The sequence below is a fragment of the Bison bison genome, unplaced genomic scaffold (genome assembly GCF_000754665.1).
Source record: "Bison bison bison isolate TAMUID 2011002044 unplaced genomic scaffold, Bison_UMD1.0 scf7180017864304, whole genome shotgun sequence".
Taxonomy (NCBI): Eukaryota; Metazoa; Chordata; class Mammalia; order Artiodactyla; family Bovidae; genus Bison; species Bison bison.
In genome coordinates, this window is record NW_011494876.1 from 14,376,645 (window position 1) to 14,393,286 (window position 16,642).

Genomic DNA, 16,642 nt, shown 5'->3' on the forward strand with positions numbered 1-16,642 from the left:
CCAGGCCTGGCCTCTGTACAATCTTCCCAGTTTGGTTAAGGAAGAGGGGCTCTCCACCCTCTCTAGCTCTCCTGTGTGTACTGAGGTGGAAGGGAAAGTGAAAGGAAAATCTACCCCTTCCCACTTCTGGGCTCCTCCTTGCAGAGCACTCTCTGTTCCTCCCCCCTCTCAGCTGACTTGGACCTGGCATGGTTGCTGGGCTGTGTCACCTCAGCTATGGAGGAGAGTGGGCAGTGGCTCCTGGGGGGCAGCACTCCTGAGGCCAGCTCTGTCTCTCCAGAGCTTGGGACCCAGTAGCACAGAAACTCTTCCCATCAGACTCAAGACTTCTGGGATGCCAGTCCGGGTCCTGGACCAGTGGCACTGAACTGGCAAAAGCCAGTCACACCGGCCCTGCCCTGTCCTGCCCTGTGGAGGGCTGTGGGCAGAGCCATAGAGCACTCACCTAAAAGAAGCAGGGACCTGGGAGAAGTGGTGGCCACCGGGTCAGTACCTCCTAGGCAGTCAGTTCTAACAACCGTCTGTAAGCCTTAGGGGAGCAGGGATGAACTGGGTGTGGATAGGATTCCAGTAATTTGGTCACCAGTCTGGTGAGTCAGAGGCTGGGCAGGCGGAGCCGGGGCAGCCTGTCCCATGAATGGGTAGACACTTGACCTGGACAGAGCCAAGGCCCAGGGGACTGACGCACCCTTAGCGGTGCACATCTCGCCTGAGACATGCAATACGTGTCCACTGGTTTGTCAAGTGACCTTGGCCGCAGGTGCAGGCATTGCCTTCCTCTCCCAGGGACTGCCTGGCTCCCTCTCCCCCAGTTACTAGGGAGTCAGACTCTCACCCTGGTCCCCGCCCCTGACAGGGAGGAGTCACGGTCCAGGGAAAGGGACCCTGCATCTCTGACGCCCCCCAGCGTCCAAAGGGCGCAAATACAGAGAAGGCGTCGGAGTCTGACCCCTCTTCAGACGTCAGTCAGCGGCGGGGCGCATGCGCCACAGTCGTTGGCCGGAAGCGCCGGGAAGAGGCTTGCTTCCTTTACTGTCTGAGCCACGGCGCAGGAACCTATAGGAACTTTGGGAGGCGGGGCCACAGGCATTTACCCTATGGGAGCTTGGGGGCGTGGCAGAACCTATCCAAGGACCCAATAGAGCTGTGGGAGGCGGGACCTATAGGGCGGTGGGAGCCTATCCCAGCGGGGAGTCGGGTGGGACTGCCTGGGTTTAGCCGCCACGTGAGTTCTCTAGCGGCGGCTGCAACACGCACCGTGGGCAGCATGTCGGCGACACGGGCGGCTCGTAAGAGGGGAAAGCCGGCCTCAGGGGCCGGGGCTGGTGCGGAGGCCTTCAAGCGGCGGCGAAAGGTGAGCATGGCGCTTTGGCAGGCGGGGGTCTATCCTGCCTATTGGGACCACCCTAATCCCATCCGGGGGTCCCGGCCCCGGTCCCCTCGCCCCCGGGACCCGGGTTGGAGTCAGCTTCTTCCCTTTCTCCGTGCGTCAAATCCTGAAAAGTCTTTCACTTGAGCCAGGGGCCACTGCCTTTCCCAGTGGCTCTCGAGGGACCCTAAGGGACTCTTGGTCAGAGCCCGAGTGGTCGGGACCCCTGACCAAAAACGTATTATGTGATTCCCAGGGCGACTCCTCTGGGGACAAAGTCAAGTCCAAGGATGGCGGCAAGATGAATGAGGAGATCTCGAGCGACTCGGAGAGTGAGAGGTGAGCTCTTTTTTTCCACGTAGTGGAAAGGAACCCTGGGACCCATGGTGTATGCAAGGAATCCTCAGTTGAAGGGGTGCTAGAACTGGGCCAGCACCCAGGATCTCAGGTCTTGACTCTTTCCTCCACTTTCTGACCCTGAGAACTGTCATTTCCTTCTCTGCAGGGTCTCTGTGTGGGGAGGACCCCCAGTCCCAATGGGAGACCTGCTGAATCTTCCTGGCTCGTGACAGGGAGCTGAACTCCAGGCAAGGGGAGGATACAAGAAATGCTTGTTAGTTCTTCACAATTTCAGTTACTGAAAGAGCCACGCACTAGTTTCATTTTTTTGAGAACAGAGATGAGCAGGCAGGTGAAGACAGAGTGTGTTGTGATGGGAGGCATATCTTAGAGCTGTGTGTTGTGGGAACAGAGAAAGGGAGTTTAAATAGGGCTTGGAGAGATCAGGAGGGCTTCCTTATCGAGAGGTAGGGAATGCATTCAGGGATCAGAGAAAAGTCTAGGGGTTAAACGGGCTAAATGGAAGATGGAGAGGGTGGAAGGGCAGGTGGTACGTGCATCCAGATTGTGAAGGGCTTTGTGTACCTCATTCATTCTGCAGGTGATGGGGGTGAAACATACTGCGGAGTTCAAAGGGAGCTAGCAAGTGTCAGGCCTAACCTTGTGGAATGGAAGCTGTCACACCAGGAAATCCTGGTGCCTTCCTTAACAGTTGGCTTTAGAGGACTTTCCTGGTGGTCCAGTGGCTAAGAATCCACCTGCCAATATGGGTTCAATCTCTGGTCTGGGAAGATTCCACATGCCACAGGGCAACTAAGACTGTGTGTCACGACTACTGAGCCCACACAACCTAGAGCTTGTGCTCTTCAACAAGAGAAGCCACCACAGTGAGAAGCTCGTGCACCACAGCTAGAGAATAGTCCCCACTTGCCACAACTAGAAAAAGCCCAGGCACAGCAGCAAAGACCTAGCACAGCCAACAAATAAATAAATACAAATGTTAAATTATTTTTTTTTAAAGTTGGCTTTAGAAATTCTGCCTCTAAATGTTGAGTACATGTTGGTCTTAACCTGCTCTCAGAAGGACTTTATATACTTTTTTGTAGTCCTGAGGTTACTGCAGGTGAGTGTGTGCCAGGCCCTGTGTGAAACACTTTGAAATATTTTTAAAATGTGTTGTGAAATTTATTAGCTACAGAAGAGTTAATGAAATGTAATTGTACCATAGACAGTAATGATGAAATGATGGACCTCAGTGCACCCACCAGAACTAGACCTGTGCAGAAACGTAGAAGACCCAACTGCCATTCCTGACTTGAGTTAATAATTTCTTTGGTTTCCTTCCTTCCTTTTTCTTGATCTCCTTTTTTTTTTTTCCTTTTCTGATTCAGGTGTAATTTACATACAGTGATATTTGTTTCTTAGTGTACCTTTCTGTGAGTTGTAACAGACTCATATAAACTGCCACCGCTCTGAAGATAGAGAAGGGTTTTACCACCCTCCAAAATTTCCCCGGCTCCTTTGTAGTCAGTTCCTCTCTTTCTCTCTCCCCTGGTAACTGCTATCCCTAGAATTTTGCCTTTTCCAGAATGTTATATGAGTGGAATTATAATGGTGTGTGCTTCTCTTGATTTTCTTTAGAGTTCTGTCTCCTGTGTGAAACCCTAAACAAAGATTTATTCCTTTGAGTAAACTGAGTAGAAGTGTAGACCTTGGTTATATGAGGGAAGGGCAGCAACTCTGTCAGCTGAAGACTTGCTTGGTGCTGGGTACTAACTGGTCTCAAGAGCATGAGGCCTTGGCTTCCCTGAGAATTTCCAATGTCCCTTTCGGGGAAGCTGTGGGCAAGGTCATGGATGAGTCTTGGAAACAGTTGGGGTACCTGACAGGGACTAGATATCTGCAGGCACGTGATCAGAGGGAACAGGCAGCCCTGGGTTTTCTGCTTCTGAGTTCCCATGACCTACCTCCAGCTCCCAGGAGCAAGTCAGCGTAGGACTCATCTTAAGTGAGGGATGTGGAGGGGAAATCAAGATCTTCACAAGGTCCAGCCAGACCCAGTTAAGCTTCACCTGGAATCCCATCCTCAGGGTAGAGGATGGTGCTTCGGCAGTGAGGATGGGGCGATGATAGTCCCAATATGTCTGCCTCTTGGTTTCTCACGTCAGATCTGGGTTGGCGGCTCCCTTGTGTCTGGGGGTGGTTGTTGTTTTGAGATCTACCTTTTCTGCTTTCCATGTTGGATCTTCTGTTTCTTGTCTCCCATGCCTGGCTCAGACAGTAAAGAATCAGCCTGTAATGCAGGAGACCCAGGTTCTATCCCTGGGTCGGAAAGCTCCCCTGGAGAAGGGAATGGCAGCCCACTTCGGTATCCTTCAGTATTCCCAATCCACTTCGGTATTCCCTTCAGAAGGGAATGGCAACCCACCCTTAGTATTCACAGAGAATTCTGTGAACAGAGGAGCCTGGTGGGCTACAGTCCATGAGGTTGCAAAGAGTCGAACATGACTGAGCAACTAACACTTCCACACCTTCCCCATTCTTAGGTCAGTCTTCTTGTTCAGGAAACACACCCTCCATCCTTAAAAGGAGAAGGGACCAATTCTGTGGCACCTTATACCCCTGAAAATATCTTCATTTGTCACTGATGGCTTAACTTGGCCCGCCATCCAGTGGTTAGCATTTTACTCCGAATTTTGTGTGTGCAGTTCCTTTGTGTCCTGCTCTCAGGGCTGGTGTTGAGGGATGTCTGGAGTCATTTTGATTCTTGACCCTTTGAACATGATCTGATTTTTCTTGGACCTATAGAACCTTCTCTTTCCCTACAGAGTTGAGAGACTTCACAGTTATATCTTTGGGTTTGGGGTCTGTTTTCACCCTTATGTTGGTCCCTGGATGGGCCCTTTCAGTTTGGTAAGTCACATCTTTTTTCAGTTTTCTGTGTGTGTGGTCACTGGCCATGAGGGCTGGCAGGGATGGAGGTGGTCAAGTGGCAGGGAAGGCAGTGAGGAGGCAGAGTCCCAGTGGCCAGAGGAGTGGGCCGAACCTCCTCAAACCCAGCCCGCTCCTGCCCACAGTCTAGCTCTCAGGAGGACTGAGGAGGAGGAGGAAGAGGAGCTGGAGGAGACCGCACAGGAGAAGAAGCTGCGCTTGGCCAAGGTCTACCTGGAGCAGCTCAGGCAGCAAGGTGAGCCTGTGGGCTGGGCAGGTGAGGGGCATGGCCTGTGCCCCTGGTGGGTGACTGATGCAGGTACCTGGTGGGCAGCCAGGGCTTCAGGTTCTGGCTGCCCTATGGGAGGGTGGCCGTGAGCTCTGATGGACCTCTTCGGGTGGGCCAGGCTTCACAGGGCTTTAGACTGATCTGATAAGCAAAGCTAGAGGGTGGGCAGGAGGAGATCATCCAGCCCTCCCTGCCCTACCCCCCATGCCCCGCCACCTTTGCCCAAGGTGGCCTGAACTTCCGTGGGACACAGCCCAAGTGTTCAGGGCCTAGGACTGAGGCGGCAGGTTGGGACAGGAAGGGAAAAGTGGGGTCTTGGCCTGGGTTTACTTGGGCTCCTCTGTCCTCCACAGAGGAGGAGAAGGCTGAGGCCCGCGAATTTGAGGAGGACCAGGTGGCAGGGAGGCTGAAGGAGGATGTGGTGAGTGTGGAGGGAGGGTGGTGGCAGGGAAGGGATGGGATTGGTCTGCTTCTGGGATCTCATTCCTCTCCTCTCTACGCAGCTTGAGCAGAGGGGCAGGCTGCAGAAGTCAGTGGCAAAGGAGGTGAGTGGGCAGGGCACTTTGGTGTCAGATTGGAGGGAATCACCTGGGTCGGTGGGCAAAGGGCCCAACTGGGGACTCAGGCTGTGGGGTCTTTGCTGTGAAACGTAGTGGGCACCTGGCCAGACAGGGTCAGTCCTTGCAACCTTGGGTTTGGCTTTCCTTCTTGGCAGTGTGGTGGGAAAGGGTGGCGTGTGTGTGTGTGTGTGTGTGTGTGTGTGTGTGTGTGTGGAGGGTGGCCTTCCTGCCCCCAGTCGCAGTGACCCAGCACCTGCCTGCCTAGATCCAGGCCCCAGACCCAGCTGACATTCGAATCTTACGTGGCCACCAGCTGTCTATCACGTGTTTGGTTGTCACCCCTGACGACCTGGCCATCTTTTCTGCTGCCAAAGACTGCACCATTATTAAGTGTGAGTGAGTGCCTGGGTGGGGGTGCAGCCCCAAGGGATCATCTGGGAGGGCTGGTCTGGGGAGGAGGGAATAAGCAGGGAAGACAGAGGCCTGATGGGGAAAGCTTCTGGAGGCAGGTTTGCTCCCTGAGAGGTGTTTTCTGGGTGACGGTGGAAGTGTCTGTCCAGGAGTGGGGCTTTGTGAGCTCTCTGTCCCTGTCATCGGAGATGATGGAGGAGAGGCGGGGTGGTGATTCAACAGAAATTGATGCTGCAGGTGGGCAGTTGGACTAGAGGATGCTTGAGGCTCCGCACAGCCCTGGGATTGAGTTCCTGGTCCTCCTGCGTTCCCAGCCTTTGACCGCTGAGGGGTGGCCTCCTCCACCCACAGTAGTAACAGGAGGAGCTCGCACCATCAGCCCCAAGCACTTTCCTGTGCCTTCTCTTCCGGGCTTCCTGGCTGCCCTTTGGGATTACTGGCACCACTTGACAGATGAGGAAACTGAGGTGACTTGTCCAGGAGCTCACAGTGGCTGAGCCAGATCTTCTGACCTGAGGCCAGGACTTTTTCCATGGTCCCCTGGGGCCCTTAAAGGGGACTACCAGACGCCTACCCCAGTCCTAGCAGCATCTGTCTTCCCCTTGGTGCCAGGGAGCGTGGAGAGTGGACGGAAACTTCATGTGATCCCTCGAGCCAAGAAGGGCACCGAGGGGCAACCCCCTGGCCACAGCACCCATGTCCTCTGCATGGCCATCTCTTCCGATGGCAAGTACTTGGTAAGGCTGCGTTGGCCCTGGGGGTGGGTGAGAGGTGTGGGCACACAGTGGGTGCCTCTGGCCATGGTCCTTGTCCTCATAGGCTTCAGGCGACCGCAGCAAGCTCATTCTCATTTGGGAGGCCCAGAGCTGCCAGCACCTGTACACCTTCACGGGACACCGGGACGCTGTGTCGGTAAGGAGCTGGGCCGCCTTCAGTGGACATTTCTCAAGCACCTGAGTGGGCCAGGCTTGGTGCTTGGCTCCAGGGAATGGCGTGAATGAGGCAGAGGGTCCTCATCCTCATAGACCCTGCATGTCGGTGTATAGGACAGAAACAGGGAAGCGATGGGGAAGAGCTGGGGGAGACTGAGGCGAGCTTGCCTAGGGAGGAGGCGGCCTCCAAGGAGTCTGTACCTGCTTGACAAGGGCAAGTGAGTGTGCCTCTGTCTCCACGTAGAGCCCCACAGAGCACTCTCGAGGGGGCTCCCTGGGCCTGACCTCTGTCTCGCCTGCTGTAGCCCAGGTCCCCTTCTTCCCTCTTTCCATGAACTCCCAGGGGCTGGCATTCCGCAGAGGCACCCACCAGCTCTACAGCACATCCCATGACCGCTCTGTGAAGGTGTGGAATGTGGCAGAGAACTCCTATGTGGAGACGCTGTAAGTGTGCCGGGGAGAGGGCATGCACACGTGTGTGTTCAGGTTCATGGGTGACCTCATCGTCCATCTGTCCCCTGCTCCAGCTTCGGGCACCAGGACGCTGTGGCCGCACTGGATGCTCTGAGCAGGGAGTGCTGTGTGACCGCCGGGGGCCGGGACGGGACCGTGCGTGTGTGGAAGATCCCCGAGGAGTCCCAGCTTGTCTTCTATGGCCACCAGTAAGGCGGCCTGCCGTGCCCAGCGTGGCGGGCAGCGTGGGCTGGGGGTGAGGCTGGGCCATGCCCCTCACGGCTCCTTTCTCAGGGGCTCCATCGACAGCATCCAGCTCATCAATGAGGAGCACATGGTGTCGGGTGCAGACGACGGGTAAGAGCTGCCCTTCCCCCCGCCCCAGGCTTGCTGCATAGAAAATCCCCCTGGTCGGGAGCTGGAGTAGCCGCTTTCCATAGGTGGGGACACTGAGGCAGAGAGTGCAGGTCACCCTGTCTGCTTCACGTGGCTGGTGTGCACTTGGTCCCTTCCTGCCATGTGGCCCTCTGCCCTGCCCCTGACCGCCCACTCACCCTGCTCCCTGTCCACAGTTCCGTGGCCCTGTGGGGCCTCTCCAAGAAGCGGCCACTTGCCCTGCAGCGTGAGGCCCATGGGCTGCGGGGGGAGCCGGGCTTGGAGCAGCCCTTCTGGGTGTCGTCAGTCGCAGCCCTGCTCAACACAGACCTTGTGGCCACAGGTGGGTCCCCTGTGTGGCAGAGAGGAGGTTATCCCAGGGTAGGCTGCTGAGGGGGTTGCTCACTGTCTCCCTGTCTCCCAGGCTCCCACAACAATTCTGTGCGGCTCTGGCAATGTGGAGAGGGCTTCCGGCAGCTTGACCTTCTCTATGACATCCCCCTGGTGAGTGGGGCTTGAATACCAGCCTGTCTTTACCACTCTCCCAAAGCCCCTTACCAGTCTTTTCCTGCCAGAAGGGTGGTTCCTCAGGGCAGGGCCAGCTGTGACTTCCCTTTGTAGCCCCAGCTCCTACAGGGCCTGCAGAAACTCTCCCTTCTTCCTCTCCCTTCTCCTCCTCCACTCCCCTCCCAAAGGAGTCCCAGGCTCTGTCCTGGGTACTGGGGTACAAGGCAGGGAAGTGTGCACAGAGCACAGAGGGCCTGACCCTGTGATGGGTTCTGCATGACTGGTGCCGGGCTGAATGCCAGGCTAGTGTGTGGACTTGGAACAGCCTAGGGCAGAGTGGCAGTTCAGGGCTCGGTCATGGAGTCTCCTGAGCCAGGATCCAGGCCATACTTGGTGCACACTGTCTCCCTAATCCCCACAAACTGAGATTGTTTGATCCCCTGAGATCTACTTTCCCCATCTCACAGATGTGGAGGCTGAGGCCCAGGCGGCAGAGGGCAGAGCAGGGTAGACCTTTAACTGTGATGCTGGGGCTGTGGTGGAGGGTCTCTTCTCACATCTCACTACATTGTCCTTCCCTCTTCTCAGGTGGGCTTTGTCAATAGCCTCAAGTTTTCCAGTGCTGGGGACTTCCTGGTGGCTGGGGTGGGGCAGGAGCACAGGTATGAGGCATGCCTCGGGGGGCGAGGGTGGGGCAGGTGGCACTGGCTGGGTGGGAACAGAGGTGGATGCTGCGGGGGGCTGGGCCTGGCCTCAGCGGCATCTCTCCCTCCTGCAGGCTTGGCCGGTGGTGGCGGATCAAAGAGGCCCGGAACTCTGTCTGCATCATCCCTCTCCGCAGGGCCCCCAGGCCCCCGGCTGCTGGCTCCTGACACTCACATCCCCTTTATTTAAGTTCTCCCCAGGTCATCCCCTGCTTTCTTTGTATTAAAAGTCTCCTCTTTTGGGTCTTGTCTTCTCCAGCTTCTTGGGTAGGGAGGGCAGAGATGGCTTAGTAAAGGCCTAGGGGCTTTAGCCTTTCCAGGGAATTTGGGGATGGGACCCTCAGCTGGCTTCTGGCTCCTGGACCCTGAGTGTCCTCTGTGACCTCATTAGGCCAGCTTCCCACCCCCCTGCTCTGGGCTCATTGGGGTCGGAAGCTGCTGACCCCTCAGCTAAGAAGCTGTGGCTGTCCAGTGTGTGTAAAGGCCTGGCTGTGGGGTCTGAGGACTGAAAGGAAGACCGTCAGGGGGCTTCCCTGGTGGCTCAGTGGTAAAGAATCCGCCTACCAATTGCAAGAGACGTGTTTGGTCCCCAGTCCGGGAAGATCCCACGTGCTGCAGAGCAGCTGAGCCTGTGCGTGTGTGCGTAGTCATTGCAGTTGTGTCCGACTCTCTGCGACTGTGTGGATCGTTGCAGTTGTGTCCGACTCTCTGCGACTGTGTGGATCATGGCCTGCCAGGCCCCTCTGTCCGTAGGATTCTCCAGGCAAGAATACTGGAGTGGGTTGCCATTTCCTTCTCCAGCCTATGCACCACAACTATTGAGCCTGTGCTCTGGAGTCTAGGAACCGCAACTACTAAAGCCTGCTCACCCAAGAACCCGTGTTCCACAAGAGAAGCCAATGCAGTGAAGAGCCTGAGCACCGCAACTAGAGAGTAGTCCCTGCTTGGCGCAACTAGAGAAAAGCCCACACAGTAATGAAGACGCAGCACGGCCGAAAATAAATAAGTAAAAATGAAACTGTTGTCTCAACAGACCATCCTGGATGTATTCTTACAAGTCAGGCTGATCTGCCCCACCCAGGCCAGGTCAGGAAGCTTTAGGAGCCAGACTGCCCTTGGGGTGGGGGTGGGGGTCGGGGTGGAGGTGGGACCCTGCATTGCTCACTGCTTGGGGACAAGGGTCAGAGGTGGGAATAGCTCTGCCCTTGGTCCAAATGACAGCCAGGCTGCATGACTCCTGTGAGCAATGCCCCTGCCAGGTAAACATGTCAAAGGAATGTTCATTCTCCTGATTTCACTGGATAATTCAGCTCCTGCTATGGGGTGGAGTAAAGAGGTGGAGAGGCTTTACTGGAGAGCTAGCAGTGCAGTGAAGCCACCTCTCCTCTGGAAACTCAGTGGAAAATGGGAATGTTAAGGATTCTGCCCATACCTTTCCTCTAATGCCTTGAGTCCAACAGCTGAGCCTGTGGTTCTCAAGCGGCAGTGGCTTCCCCCCGGTCTCCCCAGGCCTCCCCCTTGACAGAGCTGCTCCTTTCATCGTCTTGGGGCCTGTAGGGTCAGGTTCAGACTGAATCCCTGAAAATCTTGTTATGGATCAGAGGATGTTACTAGAATTCACTCCCTATGTCTCCGCCTTAAATTGAGCTTAATGATGGGATACACATACCTCCTGAACAATATTGCAAGTAATATGGAGATGCCCCTTAATCCACAAACCCCTTTTCCATTAGCACATTCCCAGGGAGAACGAAAATAAATGCCCTTGGAATTGAAACTGAAAATAATCCCTCCTATGGCCTCTATTCTTGGCCTTGGTCAGCTGAGACTCTGTAGTTGGTCTCTTCCTCCCTTTCTCCCTTGCTCGCTTCCAGGCAATGGGAAGCCACGAGAGGGTTGAAAGCAAAAACGTAAAATGAGCTGGTTCACAGTAAAGAGAAAACACAACTCGCTGCTGTGTGGAGAATTAATTAGTAGAGGTTTGGGGGAAAGAAGGGTGGCCACTTAGGAAGCTATAGTGATAGCAGGTAAGAGGTGATGGAGGTGTGAGAGGGCCCAGTGGCAGAATGGGGAGACAGAGCTGTGTTTGGAGAAGTCAACAGATACTTGTTGATTGTGCAATGAGATTGAACGTGGCAACATAGTAGTCAGTGGTGACATTTATGAAGATGAGGAAGACCGAGTGGGGAAAGCAGGATCGTGAGGAGGAGGATCAAGACTTCAGTCTGCAGTGTCCAGTAAGTTGCAGGGAAACTGAGCAGGCAATGAGCTCACTGCTCTGTTTTATAACAAATACAAAGCTCTGTGACTCAGGGGTGCTGCAATATGCCTCCCACCACCCACTCCAATGGGCTCAAGTGCTCTCCTGTCTTCTTCCACCCATGATGGACTCAAGGCCACAGGTGAGGGTGAGGTGAGCCACTGTAGAAACTCTTAGCTCTGTTTGTAGCTCTGAACCAGGCAAAAGACACCAGGTGGGGCCCTTCCTGGCTCTGCCTATTTCTGTCCTCTGCAGACCCACCTGGTCATCATGAGGCCCTGGGACTTCCTCAGATCACAGCCCCAGGGTCACTGAGGTGTGCGTTTCTCATTCCTAAAACACAGGTGTGCAGTTTGACAGAAGGGTGGGGAGGGGCTGAAAGAACAGCAGGTAGGGCTTAAAACATATCAAATTGATGCAGAGCCCACTAACCACTTCACAGGTTCCATCAGGAAGCCTGCCCATGTCACTGAGGATGCCTCACCTCCGGATCCCCCAATTGGCCTACAGGCACCCCCAGTCTACCCAAAAAAATACAGGAATAAGGAAATCGTGCATGTCTCTGTGAATATACTAAAAAACCATCGAATACAGACTTCCCTGGTGATCCAGTGGTTAAGAATCTGCCTTTCAGTCTTTTCTCCATCATCCTATCTTATGTTCAGTTGAATTTGCTCCTTGCTGTCTTCTCACAGGACTTGCAGGATCAAGTGATTCCTGGCCAGGAAACAAAAACGGAATCATCCTATTCCCTAGTGGATTCGAATGAAAACTGGTAATAAAATCAGGCAAAGCTCCCAAGAGACGACGCTGGAGAAGATCCAAGCTGGGGATATAAGGAGTCTCACATATGAAGTGGCAAACATTTATGCTGTGTCAAGATCACGTGCATCTTAAGGGAATCACGGCAATGAGAACATCACCACTGTCTGAACAGCTCACGAGTATTTTATGGGAGCAATGGAATGTTTGGCTGTGGGTGTTTCCTCCCTAGGGATCTGTTTGCTCAGTAATAAGTATGTGAAACATTAAAGAAAAAAAGAAGAATTCACCTTCCAATGCAGGGGATGAGGGTCTGATCCCTGGTCAGGGAACAAAGATCCCACATGTGGTGGGGCAATAAGCCCACACACAACTACCGAGCTGGTGAGCCACAACTAGAGAGAAGCCCCGATGCCACAACAAAGTTCCCGTGTGCCAAAAAGACTCGACACAGACAAAACATTAAAAAAAAAAAACACTGAACCATGTACTTTAAGGGGATGAATTGTATAGCATCTGCATTATTATACATTCTAACAAAGCTGTTAACAAATAAAAATTAAAAGCACACCTGAAATGGAAAGATTCAAGGGTTATAGTATACAGAGATCAACTGTATGAGCAGTTGTGAGATGCTTGATACTGAATTGCAAAGTTGAAGAAGATAAATTATCTAATTTCAAGACATTGTCTTGAAAAACTATAAAGTTACAGTAGTCAGAACAGGTAAGAATGTAAGAAGAGACAAACAGATCAATGATACAGAATAAAGAAGCCAGAAATAGACTCATATTTACACAGTCTATTGATTTTTTTATGTACTAAGCTAAGTCAATGCAGAAAGGAAATGTATTTTTCAATGGAACAGAAAACTTGACCCCTATCTAACATCATAGCCAAAAATAAATTAATTCAAGATGTATCATAGACCTAAACAAAAACTAAAGCAAAGCTGATACAAAGCTTCTAGAAGAAAACCCATGAGAAATATTTTGTGACCTTGGAGTTGACAAAGATTTCTTAGGGCAGAGAAAGCACTCAGTATAAAATATTGATAGAACTGGACTTCATCCAAATTAAAACCATCTGTTCATCAAAAGACAGCACTTAAAAAGTCACAGATGGGGGAAAAGAACATCTACAGTACATGTATCTGACAAAGGACTCATATCCAGAGTATAAGAGCTTCTATGACTCAGTGATGAAGACAAACAGCCCAATAAAAGTGGGATAAATGCTTAAACCAATACTTCATAAAAGATAAACGAATGGTCATTGAACACGTGCTCCTCATAGCTGGATCCGTGAGCATCTGAGCAGTGAGGGGAGGAATTAAAGTCCCTGCACTCCAAGGACACAGGCACGATTGCACAGATGGAGCCCCGGTAAACGAGGGGGCTGAGTCCCAGCGGGGAGGGAGACTCAAGCAGGAGAGGCCAGGGCAGGGGTGTTGGTGAATGTGGTGACCCTAGGGGCAGGGAGGATATGGGTGCTTTGAATGCCACCAGGATGGACTCAGACTCAATCCAGTGGGCAGGGAGGAGCTGCCCCAGGGGCTGAGGAGCGGAGGGGGACACTATTCAAGCAAGGGGCCTGGGGCGAGCATGAGGCGGGTGAGAGTCCTTCTCCAGCCTCCATCTTCTCTATCATTCTTCTCCACCTCTACCAGAAGTCCTAAGGAGACCTCTTCAGGGAAGAGCGGAAAGAAGAGAAGAAAGGAGGGGGTCTGTGAGGGTGTCAGTGGGATCAACGCCCTGAATAGGCTCCCAGCCCCAGAGCCTGAGGGGGAAGGAAAGAAGGTCTGCTGGTTCTGGGGGCCTCACAGAGTTCTGCCGTATTGTATGAATGGGTCAGCAACTCAACTCTTCTCTCCTAAGGTAATCATTGGTAGCTGTTTGGTGTATATACCTTACTCCCTCTTTATCTGCATTTATAGCATATATGTATAATTATACATTTTGATGGGTTTTTTACCATCCCATACAATGATGGTTTTATATCTCATCTAATGGGATCATAATGATGTTCAGCTTTTTTCACTTACACATACATCTTGGATACACTTACTCATCAGTACATGTATATAAAATTATTCTTCAACAGTTATGCTATAGGCTATAGTATAAACAGACTATAAACCATTAGATCCATGCCCAATTTTACCACCTGGGGATGTCACCAATGACTATCTTTATACACCTTTATATCGATGGGCCACTCTTTCCAGTGTCTTGCTTTTGGCCATTTCCAGCATAAGAGAATGGACAGCACTGTTGCCTCTTCCTTGGATGGGGCTTAACTCTTGGGAGCCATCCTGGTGCTTGAGTCACAACTGGCCTTATGACATCACAGGTCTGCCACCCTGACTCTTTTCTCCCATGCCATGACTAGAGGAACACAGACCTGAGGGGATTTGAACCATCTACACCCAATCCATGTGGAACCAATAATGGTGAGTAAGACAGAGGCTGACACACTAGGCATTTGGGGATGTCCCCATAAATCTCAGGGTGAGAGAACTCCCCCTAACTTCTGACTAGTCTGGGAAGCCCTGTGCACTAGGGCTGTGTGGCTTGCTTACTGGAGAGAGAGGGAGAGCAGCCTCACTCTTGCCTTTCCCCTCTCTGCTGATTGCAGGAGACAGACCAGCCTAAGACAGTTGATGAAAACACTGAAAATAAGCCTCAGGAGAATAAGGGGCTGGTGGAGAATAGTTTACCCTCAGAACCATCGCTGACGTTAGAGAAGGCAGAGGTAAGGGGAGCCCTGACTTGGATGTGTCCGGGCTTTGTGTCCTGATACCGCGGCTAGTGTCTTTGGTATGTTCCAGAGCCAGGAACAGGAATAAACTCTTTCTTGTCTGTCCCCTTTTCCCGTTTTTTTTTTTTAAAAAAGGCTCAACAAGAGAATAAAGCAGCAACAAAGGGAGCGGATGATGCTGATAAGAGATCAGGAGTGGTATGATCCCCTCACCCAGATGACATGGGGCTGGGAGTGCAAATGTGGGAGTTGTGTTTGTGGAATGGAATGGCCAATATTCTATTTAGAAGCTGGGTTTAATCAGTGGTGTGTATGTGTGTGTGTGTGTGTATGTGTGTGAGCGTGTGTGCATGTATGTTTGCTTGCTAATTAAGATTTAAAATTTGAAAGTCAAGAGAAGTGAAGATGAGGAAGAGATGAGAGGCAGCATTTTATGGGATGGGGGAAACTTTAAACACTATGATATTGCAGAGGAAGAGAGCAGGTTGTGAATTGGAGCTCGAGCCAAGGATGAAAGGGCAGGATAGCAGAGGAAGCCATTTCTCCAGTAGGTGTGTGGGCTCTGAAGGGAAGAGTCCTGGATCCTGGTTGGGTGGGCAGTCTCAGGTAGACTTTGATAACACTCTGATTATGGAATTCTGGCCTGAGGTTGGCCAACTTGACCCATGTAATACTGGGTGGCCAGAACAAACACATGAAAAGATGCTCAGCATCACTCTTTATCAGAGAAATGCGAATCAAAACCACAATGAGGAACCATCTCATGCCAGTCAGAATGGCTGCTATCAAAAAGTCTACAAACACTAAATGCTGGAGAGGGTGCAGAGAAAAAGGAACCCTCTTACACTGTTGGTGGGAATGCAAACTAGTACAGCCACTATGGAGAACAGTGTGGAGATTCCTTAAAAAACTGGAAATAGAACTGCCACACAACCCAGCAATTCCATTGCTGGGCATACACACTGAGGAAACCATAATTGAAAGAGACACGTGTACCCCAATGTTCATCGCAGCACTGTTTATAATAGCCAGGACATGGAAGCAACCTAGATGTCCATCAGCAGACGAAAGGATAAGAAAGCTGTGGTACATACACACAATGGAATATTACTCAGCCATTAAAAAGAATGCATTTGAATCAGTTCTAATGAGGTGGATGAAACAAGCCTATTATACAGAGTGAAGCAAGTCAGAAAGAAAAACAATAATACAGTATACTAATGCATATGTATGGAGTTTAGAAAGATGGTAATGATGACCCTATATGCGAGACAGCAAAAGAGACACAGATGTAAAAAACAGTCTTTTGGACTCTGTGAGAGAAGGCGAGGCTGGGATGATTTGAGAGAATAGCATTGAAACATGTATATTATCATATTTGAAACAGATCACCAGTCCAGGTTTGATGCATGGGACAGGGTGCTCAGGGCTGGTGCACTGGGATGACCCTGAGGGAAGGGATGGGGAGGGAGGTGGGAGGGGGGTTCAGGATGGGGAACACATGAACACCCATGGCAAAAACCACTGCAATATTGTAAAGTAATTAGCCTCCAATTAAAATTAATTAATTAATTAAAAAAATACCAGGTAGCCAGGACACATATACTCCCGTTTTACAGATGGGTGCTCTGAGATTCAGAGGTCAATGTGGTGTATCCATGCCCATTAACCAGAGGGGAACAGAGAAAGGACACCTACTTGGCCTGTGGGTCCAGCCAGCATCCTGCACAGTGCTCCTGGGGATCAGAGGAGGCGTGGTTGCTCATAGGGCATCAGAGACCCTTCGTGGCACACCCTGGGGCTGAAGTGGGTGGGGAATATCCTCTCAATGTCTCCTTTTATTTTTCTCATTAGGTCACAAAACCCCAAAAGAAGCCTCCCGTCAGTGATCCAGAAGCAGTAAAGATCCAGGCCTGGTGGCGGGGCACCCTGGTGCGCAGGACACTACTGCATGCGGCTCTCAGAGCATGGATCATTCAATGCTGGTGGA

The 16,642-nt window shown here is 52.0% G+C and overlaps 3 protein-coding genes across 3 annotated transcripts in view; 2 read left to right on the forward strand and 1 right to left on the reverse strand.

Moving 5' to 3' along the window:
• PARP3 (poly (ADP-ribose) polymerase family, member 3) overlaps window positions 1-704 on the reverse strand; it is a 6,145-nt gene extending 5,441 nt beyond the window's left edge. The window contains 2 exon segments of the mRNA XM_010851944.1: window positions 115-214; window positions 689-704. Coding sequence (XP_010850246.1) covers window positions 115-214; window positions 689-704 — 116 coding nt within the window.
• Window positions 705-1,161: 457 nt separating this feature from the next.
• RRP9 (ribosomal RNA processing 9, small subunit (SSU) processome component, homolog (yeast)) lies at window positions 1,162-9,115 on the forward strand. The gene is made up of 15 exons (XM_010851773.1): window positions 1,162-1,354; window positions 1,626-1,708; window positions 4,786-4,895; window positions 5,282-5,349; window positions 5,432-5,473; window positions 5,754-5,880; window positions 6,512-6,636; window positions 6,719-6,811; window positions 7,175-7,275; window positions 7,359-7,493; window positions 7,579-7,641; window positions 7,857-8,002; window positions 8,084-8,163; window positions 8,755-8,828; window positions 8,945-9,115. The coding sequence occupies exons 1-15, from the start codon at window positions 1,268-1,270 to the stop codon at window positions 9,036-9,038; spliced, it is 1,428 nt and encodes a 475-aa protein (XP_010850075.1). The 5' UTR covers window positions 1,162-1,267; the 3' UTR covers window positions 9,039-9,115.
• A 4,381-nt stretch (window positions 9,116-13,496) lies between these two features.
• The window catches only part of IQCF1 (IQ motif containing F1), a 3,616-nt gene continuing 470 nt past the window's right edge, over window positions 13,497-16,642 (forward strand). The window contains 4 exon segments of the mRNA XM_010851946.1: window positions 13,497-13,505; window positions 14,530-14,646; window positions 14,788-14,850; window positions 16,507-16,637. Of these exon segments, the coding sequence (XP_010850248.1) occupies window positions 13,497-13,505; window positions 14,530-14,646; window positions 14,788-14,850; window positions 16,507-16,637 (320 nt within the window).